We start from the raw sequence: 25,927 nt of genomic DNA, 5'->3' as shown, positions 1-25,927 counted from the left end.
AGTGGGAGAGGGAGAGACAGAGAGAAACATCGAAGGGAGAGAGACACATCGATTGGTTGCCTCCTATACACACCCAGACCCGGGCCCAGGCTGGGGAGGAGCCTGCGCCCGAGGTACATGCCCTTGACCGGAGTCCAACCCGGGACCCTTCAGTCCGCCGGCCAACGCACTATCCACTGAGCCAAACCAGCGTCTTTACGTAAAGAATTCACAAACATGTAACTAAGGCCACTGACAGCCACCCTGTTTTAAATTTTATAACGAGAAGTGGGACATCTGTTCTGAACCAAGACTGGCCTGTGGGCAGGGACATCTGTCCGTCACAGCGCCCGGCATGCTGGCAGCTTTGCTCCTGGGACGAGGAGGGACGCTGTGCCCTGGGCCTGCCTGAGCCTGGGACGTGGCCCTGGGTGGACGTCCGGGTTGGCCACCGTGGACCCTGTGGCCCAGCTCCCCCTCCCTCCTGCCTCCAAGCGGTCCAGCCTGGTGTCAGGACGGTGGGTCCCTGTGGAGCTTTCACTCGGCCTGCCTCAGTGCCTGCATGTGTTAAAGAGAATAAATGACTTAATCTTTCTCCTGTTTGCCAGTTTATAAGAACTTCAAAAAAACCTTCCATCCCGGCCAGGGTGGCTCAGTGGTTGAGCGTCGACCTATGAACCAGGAGGTCACAGTTCGATTCCCGCCCGGTCAGGGCACATGCCCGGGTGGCGGGCTCCATTCCCCGGGTGGGGCGTGCAGGAGGCAGCCGATCCATGATTCTCTCTCATCATTGGTGTTTCCCTCTCCCTTCCTCTCTGAAATCAATATAAATATAAATTAAAAAAACAAAACAAAAGACAAACAAAAACATCGCAGGTTTGTGTGATACAGTGGTTCTCACATGGGGTGATTTCAGGCCCCCCCACCCCCGACGTTAGGTGCTGTCGGGCAGGCAGCGTCGCAGTGAGGGAGCGAGGGCGGGTGCTTCCGGCTGCGGTGGAGCCCGCGGATGCTGCTCAGTGTCCTTCCGTGACCGTCCACGGTGCTAGGGGCAGCGACCGGCTTGGGAAGGTGCGGGCCTGGGTTTCACTCGGTGCTGCTGTGTCCCCTGCCGGGGGGGGGGGGGGGGGGCGCAGAGAGCGAGCCCCTGCGTGAAGGGCAGCGGGCGCCGAGCGCCTGGGCAGACGTGGGCTTGCATTTCCCCGTGTCGTTAACCGGCCGAGTGGCCGTGGGCTAGTTGCTGAGCCTCTGGCCCTCGGGGCCTGGCCTATAAAACTAGGGAAGTGAAACCACTGGCCGGGACCTTGAGGATGAGGGGGGGCTGCAGGGTGGACGGGCGATGAGGAGGGGGGACACGGGACCTGCCTTGCCAAGGAGGGCGGGGCAGCGTCTGCAGGCGTTGGGTGTAGATGTTTCGATTGTTTTAAAAGTGAACCCCTCCCCACCTGCACACACACCTGCAGGCCAAGGGGGGCCACAGGCATCCCCTCTGCCAGTCACTTCCGCCCTTTCAGAGGGGCTTTCTGGGGGAGGCATGGCCGCGGCGTGCACGGGCGCGAGCGCCTGTGGCTTGTCTCTCACGGTGACATGAAACGTTTAGACGTTTAGAGGGCGAACGGGGGCGGAGGCGGAGGCGCGGGTCGGGTTTCGGGCCGGGCCCCAGGGGAGCTTGGGCGATCGCTTCCCGGCTCCTGTCCGTCAGCCGCAAAGGAGGGTGCGGGCCTGTGAGTCTGGGTTCTCTGGGCTCCCAGGACCCAGCACGCACCCCATGGGCTCTGGGGGCGCGGTCCTCGGGCGGCTCCCTCGGCTGCTCCCCGTGGCTTTCCCCGGCCGGGGGCTGGGCCGGCAGCGGGGCCGGGGTCTGCACCTCTGGGCCTGGGAACTGCTGTCCCCGGAACCTGGCGGCCACAGAGGGCGGGCGCGGGTGCTCCGGGCGCCTGCAGCCGCTGTCAGAGCGGGAGAGGAGCATGCCCTGTCCAGCGCTGGCTCCGTGGCCGCAGCGGCCTGGCCGGATGTGGCTGAGGTCGGGGAGTCTGCAGAGGCCTGGGCACCAGACTTGGCCTCCTTCCTCCGCCTCATTAGCCCTCGGGGGTGGGGACGGGGACGGGTGAGCGAGGTTGGGCTCTGCCCCGAGCAGGAGCCATGGCAAAGCTGGCCGCGGTGACACGTGCCTTCTCACAACGCCCTCACACGCCCCCCCCCCCACGGGGCCGGGAAGCAGTGGCCCCAGATGATGGCGGCTGGCACTTTGGGTGGTGACAGCTGGAGGGACGGGGCCACAGCAACCTATTGGCTGACAGCTCCGAGCTAAGGAAAGCCCGGAGGCCTCGTAAGGCTGGTCGCAAATGGAGAAGGTCCCTGCCCAGCACCGAGTCCCGTGAGCAGAGCAGCAGCGGCCGCCATGGCGGCTCCGGGCACGTCTGGTGGCCCGAGCCGGTCTGTCCCGCCTGCCACCGTGACCCCGCTGCCCGCTGCTGAGGGGTGTGCGCAGGGCAGGGGCACAGCTCCTGGACACGTCCCTGTGGGCCGGGGAGGCATGTGTCCCCTCAGTCCTCAGCGAGGCATGTGGGTGCCCTGGGCCCCTCCCTGGTGCCAGGCGGGCCTCCGCCCTCCTGCCTTCTCAGGTGCCGGCCTGGAGTGGGGCCTCGGGTGTTAAAGCCACACTCCCCCCTCACAAGCCCGTGTGCACACACACACGCACACACACACGCAGACCCCGGTGCACACACTCACACACACACATGCAGGCCCGTGCACACACACAGGCCTGGTGCACACACTCACACACGTAGGCCCCAGTGCACACACTCACACACACACACATGCAGGCCCGTGTGCACACACACACACGCAGGCCTGGTGCACACTCACACACACGCAGGCCCCCCGTGCACACACTCACACACACACACACACACACGCAGGCCCCGGTGCACACACTCACACACACACATGCAGGCCCGTGTGCACACACTCACACACACACATGCAGGCCCCGTGAGCGCACACACGCACACACACGCACACACATGCACACACACACACGTGCACTCCCAACTCACGGGTGCCCACGCACCGGTTTCCTCCCTGCTGCCCAGGAGGCTCGGCAGCCACACCTCCCAGGTCCCCGTATCCACAGGGAGGACGGGGCCTGGGGGACAGGGCCGGGTCCAGCCCTGAGCACTGCTGACCACAAACCTCCACCAGCTGCTCTTCTGCCCGGAGTGCTCTCCTCCTGCAGCTCAGGCTCCAGGCAGTGCCCGACCCACCTCCATCAGCACCCTGGCCCCTCCCCACACCTCCCATCAGCACCCTGGGCGCCCCTCCCCCACACCTCCCATCAGCACCATGGCCCCTCCCCCACACCTCCCATCAGCCCCCTGGGCGCCCCTCCCCACACCTCCCATCAACACCCCGGGCGCCCCTCCCCCACACCTCCCATCAGCACCCTGGGTGCCCCTCCCCCACACCTCCCATCAGCACCCTGGGCGCCCCCCCCCCACACCTCCCATCAGCACCCTGGGTGCCCCTCCCCCACACCTCCCATCAGCACCCTGGCCCCTCCCCCACACCTCCATCAGCACCCTGGCCCCTCCCCCACACCTCCCATCAGCACCCTGGCCCCTCCCCCACACCTCCATCAGCACCCTGGCCCCTCCCCCACACCTCCCATCAGCACCCTGGCCCCTCCCCCACACCTCCATCAGCACCCTGGCCCCTCCCCCACACCTCCCATCAGCCCCCTGGCCCCTCCCCCACACCTCCCATCAGCACCCTGGGCGCCCCGCCCCCACACCTCCCATCAGCACCCTGGGTGCCCCTCCCCCACACCTCCATCAGCACCCTGGCCCCTCCCCCAGGACAGTTCACACCATGGCCCTCGCCCACCAGCTTAGGACCCAGGAGGGCAGGACTGGGTCCCAGTCTCCTGGTCTGGGCCGGCCGAGGGCTGTGCGTGTGCTGAGGGAGGGGGGGATGACAGTGCTCATTGGCTGGAGGAGCTGAGCGGCAGGTTTGGATGTTTAAAGGACCCATCGCACACACCGCCCTCCCGGGATGAGCGGGAACTGTCGTCAGCGGGTGTCCCGGGACCTGCGTCCTCCCAGGGCCTTGGGGCGCGCGGAAGGAACTCCAATTTGTTCCTGTTAAGTCGTCTCTTAATCGCTTAATAGCACGATATCTGATATTAGATTCATCTCTTCCATCTGTGCAGACCCAGGCAGGGCGCTGCGGGCGCTGGGAGCCGGAGTTCTCCTTCGGGAGCTCGGAGGGGTGTGTGCGTGCACACGAGTGTGCGTGTGTGAGTATATGAGTGTGTGTGTGAATGTAAGCATATGCACATATATGTGAGTGTATGTGGGTGTGTGTATGTGGGTGGGTGTGAATGTGCGAGTGTGTGTGTCTGTGGTGTGAGGGGCGTTACATGGAGGAAGGGCGGGCAGGAGGTCCTGGCCGTGCACACAGTAGGTGCTCAGTGGGGACTCCCTCCTGGGAGCCGGGTGGCCTGCAGGGTGGGGAGCAGAGGGGAGACCCGGCTGCCTTCAGGGAACGGGCTGACCGGTCAGGGGTGGGGTGGCGTCGGGCCAGGACGCATCCCAGCGAACATCCCGGGACTGTGTCCTGGTGAGCCCTGGTGTGACTTGGGAAAGGGATTGAGAGGGAGCAGAGGGGCCGTGAAGTGTGTCTCTGAGGAAACCCACCGTGGCTCCCGAAGGCGGGACGTGGTTCCGTTTCTCCATCTGCCCGTGGGCGGCGCTGACCGCTCCGGTCCAGCCCATTCCGCTGACCCGACAGCACTGCCCGGGCCGGCGTGCGCACTGGGCAGACCTGGGCGGCACCGACCGCCTGTGTGGGAGGCGCAGCCCCTGCCCCTCGGCGGTTTGGAGCCGCTCGCCCGGGTGCTGTGAAGGGAAGGTGTCGGCCAGCCGGGGGGCACTCGGCTTCACTGGAGGTGCCCCTCCCGTCCAGCCCCGGACAGAGCCAGGCGGACGCTGCCGCTCGGGCCTCGCCCCGTCCAAGTGCAGTTCTGAGCCGTCTTGAGTCTTCGCTCGCCCACCTCTCAATAGCCTGCAGCTCATTAATTTCGGGGCAGGAGGAGGGGGCCGCTAACACAGGCCCAGGAAGGGCCCGCAGGGCAACGTGAGGGTGGAGAGCTGGTCTCCGCTAGACCCTCGCCGAGGCCAACGTTTCTGTCCCCCCTGAATACGGGAGCTGAGCCCCCATCTGGAGGTGGGGAGCCCGAGGCGAAAGGAGGGAATGGGGCTCAGCCACAGACAAGCGTGTGGCAGGCGCCTGCGGAGGACCAGGGCGCGGAGCGCGTTCTCCGTGGCTGAGGTTTCTCTGCTGCGGCTGCGGGAGGCCTGGTTTACCATCGAAACCCCCTCCCCCACAGTGTCCTGCTGGCTCGGGCTCTTGAGACGTGGGATTGGAATTTTCTTAGCAAATATTTAACCAGGAAGAAAAGGAACACCTCTACTTCTCTGTTCTCGCCACATACGTTGCAAATTAATAGACGTCTGGGCCAATATTTGATCTTTTCCCCAAAAGAATGATTCGCCGGCTCTTCACGCAATCGCAGGGAGGGGTCTCTGGAGGAACAGGGGTGACGGGTGGGCGGTGGTCCCCCTTGGATGCTGGGGGGCCCGCCGGGTGCTGCCCCTCGCCCGGCAGCGTGTGGGTGAGGTCACTGAGGGCTCCGCCCAGGGTCTCCGAGGGCCTCAGGGATGCTGCGGGCACTGCCCGGGGCCTCACGTGTGAGGTCAGCCCCCCGCCCCCCTGACCCCCGAGTTGAGATGCCAAGCCCCCAGGATCAGGGGCCTCACCAGCCTCTCAGCGGCATTTGTTTCAAAAGAGGTGTCGCTGCAGTGATTCTGGAGGGAGCTCGGGCCCCGAGTGGGGAGACACGGGCGGGTCAGGAGGGTGTCTCCTGGTCCCCAAGAGATGCTGTGCCCTCTGTCCCTTGAGGAAGGCGAAGGCTGCAGTGGTGGCTGCTGGGGACTGAGCTGGGCTGGAGGGACAGCCTGTCCCCTGCGAGGGGCCGCGCACCCGGCAGGCAGGTGTGGGGGGCCAGGTCCCCGGCCAGGTCCCACCCCGGCAGCTGGTCCTCCTCCGGCTCCTCCTCCCCCTACCACTTGGCTATTCAGGCCTCGGCCCTACCTCCAGGCCTGTCAGGGTTTGGCAGCCTGAACGTCTGATTTCTCCTGCAGCCGGTGGGTGGGTGCTGGGCGGTGAGTGGGTGCTGGGTGGGTGCTGGGTGCTGGGTGCTGGGTGGGTGCTGGGTGCTGGGTGGTGGCTGGGTGATGGGTGCTGGGCGGTGAGTGGGTGCTGGGTGCTGGGTGGGTGCTGGGCGGTGAGTGGGTGCTGGGTGCTGGGTGGGTGCTGGGTGCTGGGTGGTGGCTGGGTGGTGGCTGGGTGATGGGTGGTGGCTCGGTGCTGGGTGCTGGGTGCTGGGTGGGTGCTCGGTGGGTGCGCAGTTGTGTTTAGTCACCTGGAGGCAGAGGAAGCAGCACTGGGCGGTTCCAGCGCCTTTGTGTAGCTCTTGCTCTTAATCAGCTACAAATTACTGGTATTAGAAACCCCGGCTCCCCATTAAGCCTCCGAGTTAATTGTCTCTGGGAGCCTGGGTGAAGCGCAGGGTGGACGGGGCTGCGGGCCTCCTGGGACCCCAGGCTGTGTCCCGGCCCAGCCCCGAGCCTCTCTGGGCCCCGTCCCTGTCGCCAGAAGACCCTGCTCGGCCCCTCCCTGGGCTGGAGGGGAAGCAGGAGGAGGACCCGTGCGGGCTGTGCCCCCCTGGGACTCGGGCCGAGTCCTGTGGTCCTGGGTTAGCTGGCGAGGAAACTGAGGCACCAGAAGTTCGGGACCCTCGTCTCCAGGGGCTCCCAGAGACGGCTTCAGAGGCACCGCTGGCGAGCGTGGGGGTCGAGCGTCAAACAAGTCCAGTCCAGGAGTTTGGACACAGGCACACAGGGGCGGCCGCGGGACGAGGAGGCAGCGATTGGAGGGGTGTGTGGACAAGCCAAGGACACGAGGATCGCCCGTGACATCGGGCGCCGGGAGAGAGGCGGGACCGGAGCCCCCGGTGGAGCCAGCCCTGCCAACGCCCGGTCGGCCTCCGGCCCCCAGACCGACAGGATGATGTTTACGCCCAGTCTGTGGTGCTTTGTCACGGAGCCCCGGGCCCTGCCCCGCCTCCCATTGACCTCTGACCCGCCAGGCCTGCAGGAAGGTGTTTCCTCCACTTGTGGGACGAGCTCCCCGCTCCTCGGAGACCCTCCCGCTGCCTCCTGGGCATCCGGGCACCGCATCTCGCAGATGCAGCTCTGCCCCATCCTGCGGGCCCCTGGCTCCCTGAAGACCCATGTGGCCTCTGCCCCCGGCGTCCCAGGGCTGGGCCCTCCACGGGGGATGTGATAGTGGACAATGGGATCCTGTCACCAGTCAGAGGCCAGACAGGTGCCGCCCTGCGTGACCACCTGCGCCTTCTGCAGGTGCACAGCCTCCCACAGGTGCATCCCTCCCACTGGTGCACGGCTCACACGGGTGCATCCCTCCCACGGTTGCACGGCTCCCACGGTGCATGGCTCCCACAGGTGCACGACCTCCCACAGGTGCATCCCTCCCACAGGTGCATGGCTCCCACGGGTGCACGGCCTCCCACAGGTGCATCCCTCCCACAGGTGCATGGCTCCCACGGTGCACGGCTCCCACGGGTGCACGGCTCCCACGGTGCACGGCTCCCACGGGTGCACGGCTCCCACAGGTGCACGACTCCCACGGTGCACGGCTCTCACAGGTGCACGGTTCCCACAGGTGCACGGCCTCCCACGGGTGCACGGCTCCCACGGGTGCATCCCTCCCACGGGTGCACGGCTCCCACGGGTGCATCCCTCCCACGGGTGCACGGCTCCCACGGTGCACGGCTCCCACAGGTGCATGGCTCCCACGGTGCACGGCTCTCACAGGTGCACGGTTCCCACAGGTGCACGGCCTCCCACGGGTGCACGGCTCCCTCGGGTGCACGGCCTCCCACAGGTGCATCCCTCCCACAGGTGCACGGCCTCCCACAGGTGCACGGCCTCCCACGGGTGCACGGCTCCCACGGGTGCATCCCTCCCACAGGTGCATCCCTCCCACAGGTGCACAGCCTCCCACGGGTGCATCCCTCCCACGGGTGCATCCCTCCCACAGGTGCACGGCCTCCCACAGGTACATGGCCTCCCACGGGTGCACGGCTCCCACGGGTACATCCCTCCCACGGGTGCACAGCCTCCCACAGGTGCATTGCTCCCACGGGTGCATTCCTCCCACGGGTGCACGGCCTCCCACGGGTGCATCCCTCCCACGGGTGCATCCCTCCCACGGGTGCATCCCTCCCACAGGTGCATCCCTCCCGCAGGTGCATCCCTCCCACGGGTGCACGGCCTCCCACAGGTGCACGGCCTCCCACGGGTGCATGGCCTCCCACAGGTGCACGGCCTCCCACGGGTGCATGGCCTCCCACGGGTGCATGGCTCCCACGGGTGCATCCCTCCCACGGGTGCATCCCTCCCACGGGTGCATCCCTCCCACGGGTGCACGCCTCCCACAGGTGCACGGCCTCCCACGGGTGCAGACCTCCCGCAAGTGCACCCTCTGGGTTCGCCGTCAGTGCCCCACAGCCACGCCCTGCCATCCGTTCTGTCCCCCCCACTGTGGCTCAGGTCAGTGGCTCAGCCGTCCAGCCTGGGCGACACATACGAAGCAGATCCATTGTCTCCGGGAGCTGGGTGCCCGGGACGGTCCATGGTGTTGGGGGGTCGGTGGTGACGGGCAGGTGCCTGCCTTGTTTCCCAGCATCCACCGGAGTTCAGTCCGTGCTCGTTCCTGGTCAGTCGCTCTGTCCCTGAGTGAAGGGTGTCCCTGCCCCGTGGCGTGTCTTCCTGCGCGTCCCCTGCGCTGTGCCCCGCTGGCTGCCTGCGGGAGGGTCCGAGCACCCCCACCCCACCCCACCCCACCCGGGGGGCAGGGCAGCCCAAGCACCTGGGACCCGCTGGGCTTGGAGCTAAAACTCAGCACCTTTTAAGAACCTTCGCGTCTTGGGCCGGGTCATGTCCTCGTGTGGTTTAAGGTGAGCGGCGTGTTTCATAACCCCCGCCACCCGGAAGCAGACGGGAACGGCCCTGTGTCCTGTGGCAGCAGATGGGCCTGGGCACAGAAAATCAAAGAAGAAAAGAAACACCCACAAGAAATAGCTCACTCGGAAAATGGAGTCTCTGATGCTGTTTGTGCAAATGTCAGTCTCGGGTTAAAGAGAAGCCACTGGAACTCATTCTTACCTGCCCCCCCTCCCCCGTACCCCCTTCACGCCTCCCGCCTCACGCCTCCCCCTTCACGAATGTTTATCCAGCAGCTCCGAGTGCCAGGAACTGTTCTGGACGAGACGCGTTGGGCGGGAACAAGACCTGCAGGTTCCCAGTCCTCATGGGCCCGCGGGGGGTGGGGTGGGGGAGACAGATATGAACAAATAAGAATAAAATCAGGGGATTAAAGTAGGGGTGTGGCAGAGTGTGAGGGGTTGTGCAAGCAGGCCCTGTGCTGAGGGGCAGTGAGCTGAGACCTGGATGGCCGTGGGGCACGGAAGGCAGAGCTCCTAGCACAGGACAGGCGTGCAAAGGCCCTGGGGCAGGAGGAGGGGACGGGGGGGGGGGCGGGGGAGGTGACAGGGCAGACCCTGTAGGACCATGAGGTGGGGTGAGCAGCGTGGGTCCGATTCTGGGTGCCTTCGGGGCCACGAGGGACGACGGCTGGGCTCCGCCGTGTGAGGGCCGCAGTGGAGGGAAACTGAGGCAGTTGCCGTCCAGCCCACATCCCAGGGAGGGGAACGCATGCTCCCTCTTGTCGGGGAGTGGCCCTCGTGCGGGGAGGAAGGAGGTCTGTCCGCCCCGTGTGCTTTGCCATTTTCTTTTGCCTTCGTTCACTTCCTCATCACTTACCCGCGGTCACCATGGCCCTTTGCATGAGCTGCAGAGGGGGTCTGGGCTGTCCACGTCCTGCCCTTGCTGTGTGGGCCCCTGGGTGTGATACTGTCCTCGAGCGCCTCCCGGTGCCGAGGTCACGCAGACCGCCGGGCTCCGGGGGCCGAGATGAGCTGGTGGCGGAGCGCCCGGCACCCGCCCAGGAGCCCGGGGTCGGGGTGGGAGCGGGCTGTGTTCCCCCCAGGAAGTGTCCCCGTGTCTCCGTGCTCCTCACGGTTCCCCCGAACCGGCCGGACCCTCTGGTTCGCTGGGCGGCCACACGGCGCACCGAGCGTGCTGTGACTTTGGAGCCGTTCCATTTCCCATTGTCTGCACAGGTTTTGTGCTGCAAGTGTGTGTGTGGGGGGGCTTTTCACCATGGAAACGGGGGGGCCGGGCAGGGAGCCACGTTGAGGGAGGGGAAGGGGGCGGATCAGGCTGCGGGGACACTGAGTCTGAGAGTCAGAGGATGTGGCTTTGCCCGGCTTTCCCGGGTCCCTCGGCACAGTCGAGGGGGCCTGGGAGGCGGGGGAGGCCCGCTGGGCGGGTGGCCGTGCCTCGGGGGCCCATCGCCTTCACGGGGAGCCCCTGGGACCAGCCCTGGGACAGCTCCTCTGAGTCTGGGCTCAGACCGATGGTTGCTCAGCTCTGTACCCCCAGGGTCCTGCCCTTTCTGTCTCAGAACCCTAAGAGCCTTGTTCTGCGACGTGTTCGCCGTGTGGCTGAGGTGGGGTGGCCTGGTGCGCGGGTGTCTAGAGCTGCATCGCTGAGCACGTCCTGTGCGGGGCCCAGCGATGAGCAGGGGAGAGCAGCCTTCACCACAGGGCCTGGGTGGGGCCGGAGGGGGCTCCTGGCGGTTGGAACAGGTGCAGAGGCATAAAACTGGGGCTCAGGGTCCCCTTGCGTCTGGAGCAAAGCGGGGGGGGGGCGGGGTTTCAGAGGTAGAGAGGGGCTGAATCCTGGTGGTCGTGGGGCGCCCTGCCGAGCGGTGGGGGAGGTTCCCTGGGGGCTTCTGAGCCAGACAGACGTGGTGGGCTGAGCGCTCGGACGCGGAGGGTGGAGGGAGAGGAGGGGGTCGCGGGCGGGGCTGGGCACCACGGGCATCGCGTGACCTGCCCCCTTGTGTCCGCAGACGGCGTCCACAGCGTCACGGCGCTCTGCACCCTGCGGGTGACCATCATCACGGACGACATGCTGACCAACAGCATCACCGTCCGCCTGGAGGACATGTCGCAGGAGCAGTTCCTGTCCCCGCTGCTGGCCCGCTTCGTGGAGGGCGTGGCCGCCGTGCTGTCCACCAGCAAGGACGACGTCTTCGTCTTCAACGTCCAGAACGACACGGACGTCAGCGCCCGCATCCTGAACGTGACCTTCTCCGCCCTGCTGCCCGGCGGCGGCCGCGGCCGCTTCTTCCCCTCGGAGGACCTGCAGGAGCAGATCTACCTGAACCGCACGCTGCTGACCGCCGTGTCCACGCAGCGCGTGCTGCCCTTTGACGACAACATCTGCCTGCGCGAGCCCTGCGAGAACTACATGAAGTGCGTGTCCGTGCTGCGCTTCGACTCCTCGGCGCCCTTCATCGCCTCCTCGTCCGTGCTCTTCCGGCCCATCCACCCCGTCAACGGGCTGCGCTGCCGCTGCCCGCCCGGCTTCACGGGCGACTACTGTGAGACCGAGGTGGACCTCTGCTACTCCAGCCCCTGCGGCGCCCACGGGCGCTGCCGCAGCCGCGAGGGCGGCTACACCTGCGAGTGCCAGGAGGACTTCACGGGTAGGTGTGCGTCCCGGGGGCTGGGGTGCGTCCCGGGGGCACAGGGGGTGTGTTCTGGGGGTGCAGGGGGTGCGTCCCGGGGGTGCAGGGGATGCGGGCCCTGGGGGCCGGGGGTGCGTCCCGGGGTGCAGGGGGTGTGTCCCGGGGATGCAGGGGGTGCAGGCCATGGGGGCCGGGGGTGCGTCCCGGGGGCACAAGAGGTGCGGGCCGTGAGGGCAGGGGGTGCGTCCCGGGGCTGTAGGGGGTGCGGGCCATGGGGGCCGGGGGTGCGTCCCGGGGGCACAGGGGTTGCGGGCCGTGGGGGGCCGGCACCTGTGCTGGGCTCCCAGCCCCCACGTTCTGGGGTTTCTGGGGTTCCTTCTGTCCGCCTTCCTCCTGCGGAGACAGATGGATGCTGGGCGGGGGTTCGGCCCGGGAACCTTGCAATGACTTCCTGACTCGAGCTCTGAGGTCCCGATTGGCCGCAACGTCAGTCACCCTCCTAGGAGCAGCGTCCCCTCGGAGACACCGCAGGCCTCGGGGCTCCTGGGCAGTGGCTTCCATTCAGAGCCCTTGGCTGTGCCAGGTGATGGGTGGCCGTGAGCGGCGGGCGGATGGTGGCCGTGAGCGATGAGCCTGGGTGGAAAGCGGGAGCCGTCAGTCCCGGGCCTGGAAGGAGGGCCCTGCTTCCACACCTCATGGTCTCTGTGGCGATGACTCAGGCGCTCTGCCGGGAGCACGCCCTCCGCTCCGGGCGCCCTGACTCAGACGTGGGACCGCTCCAGCAGCAGCCCACGCGGCCATTGCAGCCACAGAGCCCGCCACAGGCCGTGAGGAGAGGTGGCCCTGCTCTGGGCTGGCCTCCGGCACATAGTGACGGCGCTGGCAGAACCAGTCTGCGGCCCCACGGGCTGTCTGTGGAGAGCGGGCGGGACCGGGGGGGCTGCATCCACCCGGACGCAGAGCTCTGCTGTGCGAGCTCATGTGTTCGGTATAAACAGCTGTGGACTCGGGGCCTGCGGGGCGGACACGGCCCGGGTTTACCGAGTGAGACAGCTCAGGATTAGCGGGCGTTTCCGAGCAGGAAGAGAGAGTGACGCTGTGGGCGGCTGGCCTGGCGCCCCAGCCAGGCAGGAGGAGACGCCGCGGGGAGGGCTGTGCGCCCGGCCTGCCGCCTCTGCACCTGCGTGGTCACCCTCGGTGGGAGCGGCCAAGCGGCGGCAGAGGCCCTCGGTTGCCTGCCCCGTGTCCCCCCTCCCCGCCCGGTGGTGGCCAGCTGTCCTGTCCTCCCAGGTCCGGAAGGCTCTGCCCCATCTCACTCACCGGGTGCTGATCCTGAGCTGGCTGCACGGGGGCTCCTGGTGGGCGACCCCGGCCTCTTCCTCCCTCCTGAGTTCTCGGGGTGGGAGGGGCTCCGGTTCTGCCCAGGTGACCTGGACCCCCTGGCCCCCGAGTCTTAGTGGCACTGTGCTCCGAAGGGGTCCCCATGCGGGAGGTGTCTGTCCCTCCCTCTCCTTCCTGCTTCATGGCGTGGGGCTGGCCTCTTGGCCTCTGTCCAGGTGCTGTGGCCCCACGCCCCCCAGGAAAGGCCCGCTACCCTCCCGGGAGTGACCGCTCACTCACTCTGTGAGTCTTCACTGAGTCCCTGCTGTGAGCCCGGCCAGTGCACACGCCATCCCTGCCCCTGCCCCCTCGGTGGGCCCCCGGGGTTGCTGTGTGATGGGCCCTTTCCCTGGGCGAGACGTGTCAGCGGGGACCTGGTGGGGGGACCCCTCCAGCACCCCCACACTCGGCGGAAGCCTAGGCTGGGGTCTGATGCGGTCGAGTAGCCCAGCCCGGCCTCATGGGCCGCAGCAGCAGGCCGGGGTTCGAGAGGCCCAGGGTAAGCGAGGCCACGAGGGACCCGGGGCCCTGGGGCCCTGCCCAGGAGGGGCTGACCTGTTGAAAACGTCCCAAGTTCTCAAATTTTGTTTTCATCACAAGAGTCATTTCTAGAAAAATAATGGCTGGGAGCCGGCCCCGCGTGTCATCGCCAGGATCGCCCGGAAACGCGGGCCGGGCCGGCCGGGGCCTCTGGCCGTCTCGGGCTCTAAGGTGACCCTGCGTTTCCCTGCAGACAGGCGGCTCGGGCCGGCGGCCGGCACCGTCCCTTCCTCCCGCTTCCTCCCCTTTGAAGCCCGCGCTCCTGCGTGGAGATAATGGAGTTCATTTCTTCCCGGTGAAAGCGGCGCTGTCGTCGCCCGGCTTTTGTTACGGCTCCCGGTAAGCGAGCCGGCCTGGCGCTCAGGCGGCTTCCTGTGCTGCTGACACAGACGCTGGCGGGGAGGCCGGCGCAGGAGAGCACGCCTGTCCCCGTCCACGGGGGCCGCGGAGAGGCCCGAGGAGTCCTGGCCCAAGGTCCCGTTTATTACTGTTTTTTAAAAATATTTTTATTGGTGTCAGAGAGTCAGGGGAAGGGAGAGGGAGAGAGAGAGACATCAATGCTGAGAGAGAATCATGGACCGGCTGCCTCCTGCACGCCCCCCGTTAGGGATCGAGCCCACAACCCGGACCTGTGCCCTGACCGGGAATCAAACCATGACCTCCAGGTTCATGGGTCAACGCTCAACCACTGAGCCATGCTGGCCGGGCCCAAAGACATGCCTTTTGCCATCAAAACCTTCTGGTGACGTCCCCCTACATGTGGGAGGGGAGACAGGCCCCGTGGCCGGCCAGGCTCTCGGCGTCCAGTGTGGGAGGCGGCTGGTTCTGCAGCCGGAGCCAGGCCACGGGCCCAGGAGAGCAGGGACGGGCGGCCTGTTCACCCCTCCTGCCTGTCCTGCGGCTGCTGTGACAGAGCCCCCAGCAGGGGCATGAACAGCACAGTTACTCCCTTGCCGCCCCCCCCCCCTCCCCCTGGAGGCACTGGGGGAGGTTCTCTCCTTCCAGCTTCGGGAGGCCCCCACCGGCACGCCTTGGCTCGCAGCCCCATCCTCACCTCACTCGTCCTCGGCTTCCGCCGTCCCAGCACCTGCGCCCACTCGCCCCCTCCCTCTCCCGAGGACCCTGGTCACTACCTCGGGCCCCAGCAACCCAGGACACGCCCAGGTCCGGGTCCCTAAGGAACAGGCCTGGGAAGCACCCCCAGGGTGAGGTCACCTGTCCTCAGGCCTCAGGGAGGAGGAGGTGGGCATCCGGGGGCTCCGTCCGGGCCCGCACCCACTTGGCACTATGTACACATCCACGGCCGGAATGAGTGAGGCCTTGGCCATTGGCACCCAGGGGGCTGGCCGTCCCCGATGTGTGTTCTCTGGAGGCACAGTGGGGACCTCCAGGGTCCCAGTTGTCCTGTCAGCGCCCCGGAGCCCTGCCCTGTGTGGTGGACGGTGTCTCCTGGTCGCTCTCCCGAGCGTGGCCGGACCTGGGCGCTGGGGCGGAGGGAGGGCTGGTGTGAGGGTGTGAGAGGAAGGCGAGCCTGCGTGCTCTTTCCGGGGAACTGGCCTCCCGCCGCAGGAAGGGGTTTGAACCCGGAGGCTGGGCCGCGGCTCGCGTGGATGATGGAGGTGCGAGCGAGCATTCCGGCTGCGTCTGGACACGTTGCCCTGTGAGGGTTGGCACGGTTCCCCGACCGATAACGCGGTGGGGCCGCCCGCCCGCCTCGGGGTGCACCTGGCAGTCTTCCTGCTGCCCGAGGCTGTCTTTCCCGCCCCCCAATCCTCCCAGGTCCGGAAGCCGGGGACGGTCTCTTCGGGCTATTTTCTGCACCCCCCCTCCCCCAGTGAGCATGAGGGTGGGGGGCGCCCTTTCCTGGGAGGAAAGGCCCAGTGGGGCTGGGGCTGGGCTGGGAGCACCGGAGGCCGCATGCACGGCTGACTCGGGCGCGGGTTCCGCCCCCAGGTGTGTGGCTGACTCCTGTCCAAACAGCCAAACCGCAGGTACACGGAGTCTGCCTTTCTTTCCTGCTGGGATGCATTTTTATTTTTATTTTTAAAAAAATGGGTGTGTCTGGGGTTCTGGGAATTTGCTCCAAAGACAAGAATGAAGTCACCGTGAGAAGGCCCAGCCCAGGACAAGCCCGCAGGGGGGCGGTGCAGGGTGGGGCTGGGGGCGGTGCAGGTGGGGGTTCGGGGGGGGGGGGGGGGGCCGGGGCATGGAGGAGGCTCAGGGCAGAGCCCTCACCAGGAGGTGAGAAAGGCAAACAAAGGGAGAGGAGAGGTGTGAGGGCCTGGGGGAGGGGCGGGGCTGGGGAGCACCCCCCCCATTGGGGGGCCTCCAGGCTCGGAAGTCGGGGGATCACCGGGAATCACAGTGGAGGCCCGGAGCCAGGTGCTCCGCGAGGCAGCTCCTGTCTCCGGGAGCTCGTTTTCCAGGGCAGGAAACGGAACTCCTGCCGTCAGGGAGGGCCGTCCAGCTGGGGAAACTCTGTCCTCTGCTGTCCTGAGCTCTGCTTCTACCCGGACCGCAGGCCGCTCCCGCCTTTCTGCCTCGCGCCTTCGGGAAGGGAGCGTTTCTAGTTCGAAGCCCTTGGCTGTTATTCCGACTGGAAGGCGAGGTCTTTACTGGAAGAGATGAGGCGTCAAACCTGCCCCTCCCCCTGCCCGGCTGTCCCTCCCTGGCCGTCCCAGCTCTGCTAGTCCGGGGTCTTGGCCCGGGGTCTCCGCCTGGCCGTACCCCCCCCCACCCCTCCTCTCTCTTGTCCTGTCTCCACCTCCCACACGCGCTCCTGCCAGCCCAGCTCCAGGCTGCCCAGCACTGCGCGTCCATCCCACTTCCCTGATCTATAGAGACTTTTCTTTTTTTATAAACAAAACATGGGGGTTTTATACGCTGTGCGGCCTGCTTCCTGGTCTCTAAGGTGGGGTGTGTAAGAGTTCCCGCACCGGGCGCTGGGAGGATCGGGCTGGGAGAATAGGGGGCTGGGCCCTGTGCTCCATAGCGCCCGCTCTCAGAGGTGCCTGCAGGTGAGCCCCGCAGGTGAGCCCCGGGGTGGGGATGGGAGTGGGGTCTTCCCCGGGGACTCAGCTCCTAAAACTGAGGGTCTGCGGCCCTGACATTGTGGCCTGGGGCCCCTGGGCAGTCGGGCAGGGCCCCTCACCCCCAGCGCCAAGCGGGTGTGGGACAGGCAGCAGTGAGGGGGACTGGGAGGCCTTGGGGCCCTGGCTCCTGGGAGCTGAGGTTTTGTAGTTGAGAGTGTTTTTTGGGGGGTCACATTTTCTGTGGGGGCTCTGTCTTTGCAGGCCTGTCTGTCATCCCCAGGGCGGGGGTGGGGGCGGGGGGGGGGCGGCTGCATTATTCAGCGAGGCTATCGGCTTGCCCGGGTGAACCGGATCCGGGTGGGGGTGGGGCCTGCCGTAATGGGGAGGGGGGTTCCTGCAGGGGTTTTCCTCCAGGCTGAGCATGACTCCGGGCAAGCTTTGGCCTCCAAGCAGATCCCGGACGTGAGGAGAAGCCCACGTGTGTTTAGAAAACGAGGGTCCCGAGAAAAGATTGCGTTAAACCCTGGCAGCACGCACCTCTGAGGACATGTATTTCCTTAAACTAGTGTCTCCTGAGAGCCACACAACAGCTACGGATATGGGTGCCCCAGACGTGACCCGATTTTCCCAAGGCCGGATGGCTCCAGGAATGACAAGCTGGCCCGGCCGGCGTGGCTCAGGGGCTGAGCATCGGCCTATGAACCAGGAGGTCAGGGTTCGATTCCCGATCAGGGCACAGGCCGGATTGTGGGCTCGATCCCCAGTGGGGGGCGTGCAGGAGGCAGCTGATCCATGGTTCTCTCTCATCACTGGTATTTCTTTCTATCTCTCTCTCCCTCTCCCTTCCTCTGTGAAGTCAATAAGAAAAAAGAATAACAAGCTATCGTATCCCATCTCTTTCCAACTCCGTGCTCAGTGACGCCCACAGCAGCTTGAACCTGGCCGGGCCCGGGATGGTGGTGGGAGTGAGGGCAGCGGTGGTGGTGAGGAGGGGGGAGGGGGAAGGGGGGTAGTGCCCGCCATGGAAATGGGCGCCGGCTATAAATCCGCGCCTCCCTGCCCCCACCTCCCCCACCCCCCATGCGGGCTGTCGGGACTTGCTAGCGCCGTGTAAAATATCACACGGAAGGAAAACATAGTTGGGTTACTGTATAGCTTAGACAAAGCGGGGTGGGTGCCGCGGGGAGCCCCAGCGTGGACTCTGCAGGAGACCCTGCTCAGGCCCCCCCCCCCCCCGGCCCCCGGGGGCCCCCGGGCCTGAAGGAAGGTTCTGGAACCAGAGGGGAGGACCGCTCTGGGCGACCCAGCTCACCTGGAACCCGAGTGCTGAGTTCTCACCCTTTCTGAAAAGGGCGTGTTGGGTGCAGATTCTTCATCCGTTGCGTCAGCACATTCCCGCTCTGCATCAAGCGCACGCATTGTGTCGCTGTTATAACTTTGCCCGCGTTCGTCACTGGCTTGGAATTGGGGGAATCCTGGCCCGTGTGACCTCATCTCACAGGCGCTGGCGAGGACCCGCTGGGTGCTGGGCGCTCCCCGGCGCCCCTCGAGGCCCGACGGGGGGGGGTGGGGGGTGCCCATTAGGCAGTCACTGAGTGCTCCATCGCCCTGGGCTGGGCCCAGCCAGACCATGCCCCGCCCCAGAGTCTGGGAGACACGTACAGGGACAGTTGCTCCCCCTGCGTGGCCCAGGAGCTGGGACTGGCACTGCAGAGGGGCGGTTCTGGCTGATCAGAGTCTGTCCCGGGCACCTGGGCCCGTCCGGCTGGTGGGCAGGGAAGCCACCCCGGGTGCCGTGCGGGCGGCCGGCCGGGAGGTGGTCCCACTGGCTGTCATTGATGCTGGTGATGACCCACTGAGCGTGTGCAGGGCCTCCCTCGTTAGCCTGTGGGGTCCCCAAATGCCCGGCAGACCTTGTGGCCCGTGTGCAAGGTGGGCGCGTGGGTACGGGCTGGGCAGGTGGCGGAGGGCCAGGCCCAGAGGCAGAGGCTGGATCCTGAGCCAGGGTGTGGCTGGGGCAGCATCCTGTCCAGCCTCTCCCCATTACTGGTGAGCCTGTGGGTGTGGAAGGCGGGGGGCAGCTGGCGTGGGTGCCGGGCCCCTGAGGAGGGTGTGTGGTTGCGCAGAGGGTAACGCAGGTGCGGGTGGCCGTGCAGATGGGTGACCCGGGCTCTGGGATGGCACTGGTGGGTGAAGGGAGAAGGGCAGTGGGCGGGGCCCTGGGACTCCTGGCTTCCACCCTGGGCAGGTGGTGGGCCTTCCCCCCCAGGTGGGGTCCCCACGGGAGCAGGTTTGGTGAGGGGAAGGTCAGGCTTGAGGTCTGGGCTGCAGAGGAGGCAGCGAGGGGAGAAGTGGGTGGGTGATGGGCTGTGGGGCCCAGGCCTGGCCCAGCGGAAAGGGTGGGGCAGAGCCTCCCAGGGCAGAGAGCCCAGCGCCTGGTGGGGACCCCAGGCCCGGTGCGCGCCCCGCAGGCTCAGTGCTGCTTCGCCTCAGGTCACAGAGTTCGCAGACGCCCACACGAACCACGATGTACTTTAGGACAAGCACAGAGGCCGCAGGAGTGGGTTGAGCGATGTCTCCCCAAATCTGTGTCCAGAACCTCAGAACGTGACCTCTTTTGAAAGTAGGGTCTTTACAGGCGTAATTCGTTCAGCCTCTCACGATGAAATCATCCCACAACCCAGTGGTTGGAGTCCTCCTGAGGGAGAGGAGAGGGTGGTTGGAGATTCAGTGTGAGGACCCAGCAGAGGCCTCAGTGATGCAGCCGTGACCCCAGGAGGGCTGGTGCCCCAGGGGCTGGGAGGGGCAGGAGGGACCCGCCCTGGAGGCTGCCCAGGGAGCCTGGCCCCGCCCACTCCTGGCTGCAGATTGAGAGAGAATTCGCTTCTTTGCTTTAAGCCAGGGGTCCTCAAACCACGGCCCGCGGGCCACATGCAAATACAAATACTGTATTTGTTCCCGTTTTGGTTTTTTACTTCAAAATAAGATATGTGCAGTGTGCATAGGAATTTGTTTATAGTTTTTTTTTAAACTATAGTCCAGCCCTCCAACGGTCTGAGGGACAGTGAACTGGCCCCCTGTTTAAAAAGTTTGAGGACCCCTGCTTTAAACCAACAGTTTGTTGTGCTTTGAACAGCAGCCAGGACACCACTGCCCTGGGGACTGGAGATGCAGATAAATACTTTGTCGTAAAACAGGCGCAGCCCCACGGAGACGGGGTGCTCCCGCCGCTGACTTGAGGTGCAGGGTCTGCAGGCGCTCAGCCCTTTGCACTGGACACTGGGGTGTAGAGGCAGCGGGGGCACCTGCAGGCGGGAGAGCAGGGGCCCCCCTTCACCCCCCTCCGGTCACAGGGGCGGTCCGGGGAGCGAGGTCTCCCCACGGCCCCGGAAAATGGCGTTTGGAAGCCGGGACTACGCAGCAAAGGCAAATCCGGGTCTTCACACGCGAAGGGCTGGCTCACGGGGGCCTTTCTCTGGGCCGCGGTGCCAGGTGACCCTTCAGAGGACATGGTGGAGGCCACGGTGCCAGGTGCCAGGTGACCCTTCAGAGGACATGGTGGAGGTCACACGGGCCAGGCTCCGAGGGTGGGTGAGCGGGGAGTGCCCGGCCTGCCCAACGTGGGCTTCGTGGGCCCCCGGGTAAACGCGGGCCCCTCTGGACCAGAGCCAGGTGGCGGGTTCAGGGCGGGGCGCGCGGGAAGGGCTGTGCCCCCTCCTTTGTTTGCCGTCGCGGTTGGGGGAGCACGCCCCACCCCGTCCTTTCACGGAGGCCGTATTATTCCAGAGCACCGCACTCGCCCCCGACACGCCGAGCAAACACTCCTGGATCTCACAGATGTTTTCGAGTCGAGATTAGAGAACTTGACGTGTTTGAAGGACATCAGCGCCTCAAGCTAAGCATTTAGAGTTAATACGGAGAACGGGAGGCCGCGGCTCCCCGGGGAAGAGGCCAGGAGCGCGGTCAGTGTGTGTGCGAATGCGTGAGGGGTGAATGTGTGTGGGTGAGGGTTTGCGTACGTGTGTACATAGGTGTGACCGAGAGTGTGTAGGAGGGTGTGAGTGCAGGGAGAGAGTGGATACGTGTGTCAGACAGTCAGAGCAACGAGCACAGGAACTGTGGGGCAGTTCAAAGAATCGGAAATGGGGTTGCCAGGGAAACGCAGAAAGATGCGGCACCTCAGAAATGCATGCGAACAGACGCCTTTGGGCTGCGGACGTCATCAGGGCAGAATGTTTCGTGGGGGCCCCGGTGTTGGTGAGGGCGTGTGAGTTTGTGCGTCTTTGGGGCAGCAGCTTAGAAATATCAAAATGGGAACCGTGTGTGTCCTTTGGCTCAGCCCTTCAGGAATTTTCTCAAGGGAGGTTTTCTTAGCGCTCCCAGGACAATGGTAAACAGTTATCTATAATAGTAAAAGCGCAATATGCTAATTAGACTGGACAGCTGGATGTCATTCCGGACATCCTTCCGGACAAAGCCACAGCGGCGGGAGCTGAGTCAGAGGCAATTAAGGGCGATCAGGCAGGCAGGCGAATAGTTAGGGGCAATCAGGCTGGCAGGCAGAGTGGTTAGGGGTGATGAGGCAGGCAGAGTGGTTAGGGGTGATTAGGCAGGCAGTGAGCAGTTAGGGGCGATCAGGCAGGCAGAATGGTTAGGGGTGATCAGGCAGGCAGAATGGTTAGGGGCGATCAGGCAGGCAGTGAGCAGTTAGGGGCGATGGGTGATGGGCGATCAGAACAGATCGATGCTGAGAAGGGTTAATGCTCATTTCCCTGCCTGGCCAGAGCGGGGACCTCAGCAGGCCAGGATAGGGCTGTGTGACTCAGCTCCCTCACACGCTCCGGGGTGCTCATGGGAACCCGCTGGTCCCCATCCTTACATCACCCCCTGGAGCTGGGGCCGTGGTTCGGACGAGGGCACAGGGACAGCCACGGACCCTGCTCTGCCCCCGGGAGCCTCGGCCGTCGGGCTCTCTCGGCTGTAGGATCCGTGGCCATGTTTCCGGGGCCGGGGTGGGAGGTGTGCGCCTTCCTCGGGCGGCCGTGTGACCCCGTCCCCTGTCCTGTCCGACAGGTGACCACTGCGAGGTGAACGTCCGCTCGGGCCGCTGCGCCAACGGCGTGTGCAAGAACGGGGGCACCTGCGTGAACCTGCTCATCGGCGGCTTCCACTGCGTGTGTCCGCCCGGCGACTTCGAGAGGCCCTACTGCGAGGTGACCGCCCGCAGCTTCCCGCCCCAGTCCTTCGTCACCTTCCGGGGCCTCCGGCAGCGCTTCCACTTCAGCGTCTCGCTCACGTGAGTGTGTCCCCGCGGGACGTGCCCCCCCGCAGGACGTGTCCCCCACAGGACGTGTCCCCCCCGCAGGACGTGTTTCCCCGCAGGACGTGTCCCCCCCGCAGGACGTGCCCCCGCGGGATGTGTCCCCCACAGGACGTACCCCGCCCCCCGCAGGACGTGCCCCCGCGGGATGTGTCCCCCACAGGACGTACCCCGCCCCCCCGCAGGACGTGCCCCCGTGGGATGTGTCCCCCACAGGACGTACCCCGCCCCCCGCAGGACGTGCCCCCGCGGGATGTGTCCCCCACAGGACGTACCCCGCCCCCCGCAGGACGTGCCCCCGCGGGATGTGTCCCCGACAGGACGTACCCCGCCCCCCGCAGGACGTACCCCGCCCCCCGCAGGACGTGCCCCCGCGGGATGTGTCCCCGACAGGACGTACCCCGCCCCCCGCAGGACGTACCCCGCCCCCCCCAGGACGTGCCCCCGCGGGATGTGTCCCCCACAGGACGTACCCCGCCCCCCCCCAGGACGTGCCCCCGCGGGATGTGTCCCCGCTCAGCATCCCTCTAGATAACACATCACAGCTGTGGCCTGTGATCGTCGTGGGCCCAGCGCTGGCTGGAGGCCGGTGCTTCATGTTAGGGCCCCAGCAAGCTGAGAAGGTGGGGCTCCTGGGTCAAATGTAAGCAGTTCCCCGGAGGCAGGCGCGGGCCGTGTGGCTGCTGCTCACCCTCGGGAAGCGGCCCTGGAGGCTCTGGTCCTGCTGGCGGGCCGCGCTCGGGGCCCTGACATCCCGGTGGCCCAGGGTGGAGGGGGCAGGGACCCGCGGGCTCGGCATCGGGTGGACTCCGCGTGGCTCCCTGCTTTGCCGCCCACGCGCCGGGGAACCGGGCTGCCCGCCCCCTTCCCTGGCTCCCCAACGGCCACACGGGATGCAGGCCCACTGTGTGCTGTCTCCCTAGTGTGCTCCCCCGGAGGGTGTAGATTTGATTGGACGTGTACAAAGCTCTTTCCCACTTTAAAGGTTCCCGTCATGTTTAACGTAGCAGAGCAGAGTATGTGGTTGTTTGCCCCACTGTCACCGGGCCCCGTGGGGGACACGATCCTGGGGTAGGAACGCCGTGTCCTGTGGCCTCTGGGTGGGCACCTGGACCCGCTCTCCCTTGCTGCTGCCCTCCGGGCGTCCCAGGCTGGATGGAGCAGGCTCACCTCCTGGGAGTCCAACGGGCCCCATAGAACGCTGGTGCGAATCGTCGGCGAGCCAGGCCTGGGCCCCTGGGTGAGCGGCGGGGTGCGCCACCATCACCCCGAAACCCAACAGAGCCAGGCATGTGGGCTGACTCCGGGACACGTGGGTGGCGTCCTGGGGGACGGGACAGAGCTCGTGCCCCTGAGGGCCACACCGCTTATGTGGTCAGTCCGCACAGCACGTGGGTGTGGGGTGCCTGGGCCGCAGGGTGAGTCAGGAATGTCCCTGGGGGCCCTCACCTCGGGCAGGAGAGACCCCACCGTCCGTGCCAGGAGGAGGCGGCTCCCGACGGCGCAGACGGAGCTCAGAAGCGGCCGACCAGAGGCAGGTGGGCTGCACCGTCTGCCCCCCTGAGCCCGCGTCTGCAGGTGGGGCGCCGAACCGCCCTGCTCTGGCCCGTGGGTGTCGAATGTGGACGTCCCCCTGTGCCCCACACTCCGCAGATCCTGAGGGACCCGTGTCAGTCTCTGCCACTTGTCCCGCCCCTGCCCCTCCCCCTCCCACTCAGTCAGGCCCCGCGAGTCCCCCGACCTCGCGTCTCCCGCATCCGGCCACTTCGCTCCTTCCCAGGCCCAGCGCTGGGCCTCCCGCCGTCCTCTCTCCCTGGGGACCCTGGTGGGGCAGGCTCTGCTCTCAGCCTGAGAGGCCGGTCCCTGTCCACACTCCTGCCGGGCCCGGGCGCAGCCCAAACTTCTTCTTTAAAAAATTATTTCAGAGAGGAAGGGAGAGAGAGAAACATCAGTGATGAGAGAGAATCATGGACCAGCTGCCTCCTGCACGCCTCACACTGGGGATGGAGCCCCGCAACCTGGGCCTGGGCCCTGACCGGGAATCGAACCCTGACCTCCTGGTTCATAGGTCAATGCTCAACCACGGAGCCACGCCGGCCGGGCAAAGCCCAACCTTTCAAGGTGCACGTTGCCCTCTGTGGTCTGACCTCTGACCTCCGACCCTGGCACCCTGCGTCCCGGGACTGAGCCGCCTCGCCTCGCCTCCTGTGTTCTCCGGACCTGTCCAGCCTCGCAAGGCCATTTCCTCCCTCCTCCCCCCTCGCCGCTTCCTTCAGGAAGCCCCCCTGACCCCGGCCAGGCCTCGCTGCATTCCAGCCCTGCGGACGGCCTGGTGACTGCCCGCTAGCCCTCCGGCTCCTGCCTCTGACGTCCTGGCTTGCGGGCCAGGCCACCCTGCTCCCTGCCCGTCTGCAAAGGTCCTGGCGGGCACACGAGTGCCAGGGGGCTTGGCTCGCTGGCAGGTTTCCTACTGTGGCTCAACCTTCTCTCTCTAGCCCCGTCCTCACGTGCGTTGTCCAGAGTGGGAGTCGCGCAGGCCTCCGGGGCCTGACCTTCGTCCTGGCTGCCGGGTTATTGGTCTGTGCGGACGTGTGGGAGGCCAAGGCCTGCCCTGAAACCTTCATTTAAGTGACCACATGGGTCCCTGGCTGGGGTTCTGCTGCAGGCGCCCGGAGGGGGAGCCTGCCTGTGCTGTCACCATGCCGAGGCCCGGCCGTCTGTCCGTGCCGTCCTCCGACTGGCCTGCAGCTCCTCAGGGGAGCCCCGTCCTGTTCCCAGCAGCCCAGGCACCCAGGCTCGCTGTCCCACCGGAAAGGGGCCGGGCCAGAAGCCCGAGGGCCGGAGGCGGGCAGGCCCAGGGCGAGCCTGCCGGAAACAGACAAGGAAGTCCGCCAGCTCCAGGTTCAGAGCGACTAGAAATAAATGTGCAACTAACTACACGTCCACGTGACACGTTCTGTCCACTTGACAGCAACTGATGGACAATTTCCAGGACACGTGATGGTGGCTAGGACGCCAGGGACATCGTAAAATCAGTTTTAAAAAATAGATATATTTTTATTGATTTCAGAGAGGAAGGAAGAGGGAAAGGGAGAGGGAGATAGAAACATCAATGATGAGAAAGTGTCATGGATTGGCTGCCTCCTGCACGCCCCACACTGCGGATGGAGCCCACAACCCAGGCATGTGCCCTGCCGGGAATCGAACCCTGACCTCCTGGTTTGTAGGTCAACACTCAACTACTGAGCCACACCGGCCGGGCCAATCAGTGTTTTGTAGGGAACAACCTCAAAAGCAGAATCTCTGTATTTGGACAGAAAAACAGCAGTGCTTTGGAGGGTGGCTGCTTGGGGGCAGGGCCAGGGGGCAGGGCCGAGGGGCGCCGTGGGAGAGGGGGGCGCCGTGGGAAGGGGGGCGCCGTGGGAGAGGGGGGCGCTGTGGGAGAGGGGGGCGCCGTGGGAGAGGGGGGCGCCGTGGGAGAGGGGGGCGCCGTGGGAAGGGGGGGCGCCGTGGGAAGGGGGCCGCCGTGGGAAGGGGGGCGCCGTGGGAAGGGGGGCACCGTGGGAAGGTGGGCCGGGGCACCATGGCGGCTGCGGTTTCCGCGATTACTCTCCTGCTGCTTCTCCTCTTTCCCGTCCTGTTTGCCAAGTGCCCCCCTCCGAGCAGCGAGCTCCCGGCTGCCTCCCCTCCCCGCCCGGCCTTGTTCTCTCCTGCCCCTCCCGGCCCAGGCCTCCCCTCTGTTCCTCGCCCTCCCTCTCGCTCGCACCCGAGACCCTCCCCTGGGCCCCGGGCCCCTTCGTGAGCCCCCGTCTGCGGCGTGGACAGAGCTGCCCTGAGTGCCCTCCTCGTGGGGCCTCCAGAGAGCAGCTCCCGGGGGTCCGCGGGGAAACGGGCACCGTGAGGCCCCGAGAGCTGGGGGCCAGCACGTCGC

At 66.2% G+C, this 25,927-nt stretch overlaps 1 protein-coding gene across 2 annotated transcripts in view; it reads left to right on the top strand.

Annotated features, from left to right (window-relative positions):
* The window catches only part of CELSR1 (cadherin EGF LAG seven-pass G-type receptor 1), a 99,053-nt gene that overhangs the window by 25,311 nt on the left and 47,815 nt on the right, over positions 1–25,927 (top strand). For both annotated transcript variants that reach the window (XM_070411311.1, XM_070411310.1), the window contains exons 2-3: positions 11,104–11,742; positions 21,750–21,972. In XM_070411311.1, coding sequence (XP_070267412.1) covers positions 11,104–11,742; positions 21,750–21,972 — 862 coding nt within the window. The remainder of the gene's footprint in view (positions 1–11,103; positions 11,743–21,749; positions 21,973–25,927) is intronic.

This window comes from Myotis yumanensis, unplaced genomic scaffold (assembly GCF_028538775.1).
Source record: "Myotis yumanensis isolate MYYU_CA2020_CCGP unplaced genomic scaffold, mMyoYum1.0.hap1 SCAF_3, whole genome shotgun sequence".
NCBI lineage: Eukaryota > Metazoa > Chordata > Mammalia > Chiroptera > Vespertilionidae > Myotis > Myotis yumanensis.
The sequence above is the reverse complement of the archived record's forward strand: the minus strand, read 5'-3'. Positions and strand labels throughout refer to the sequence as shown.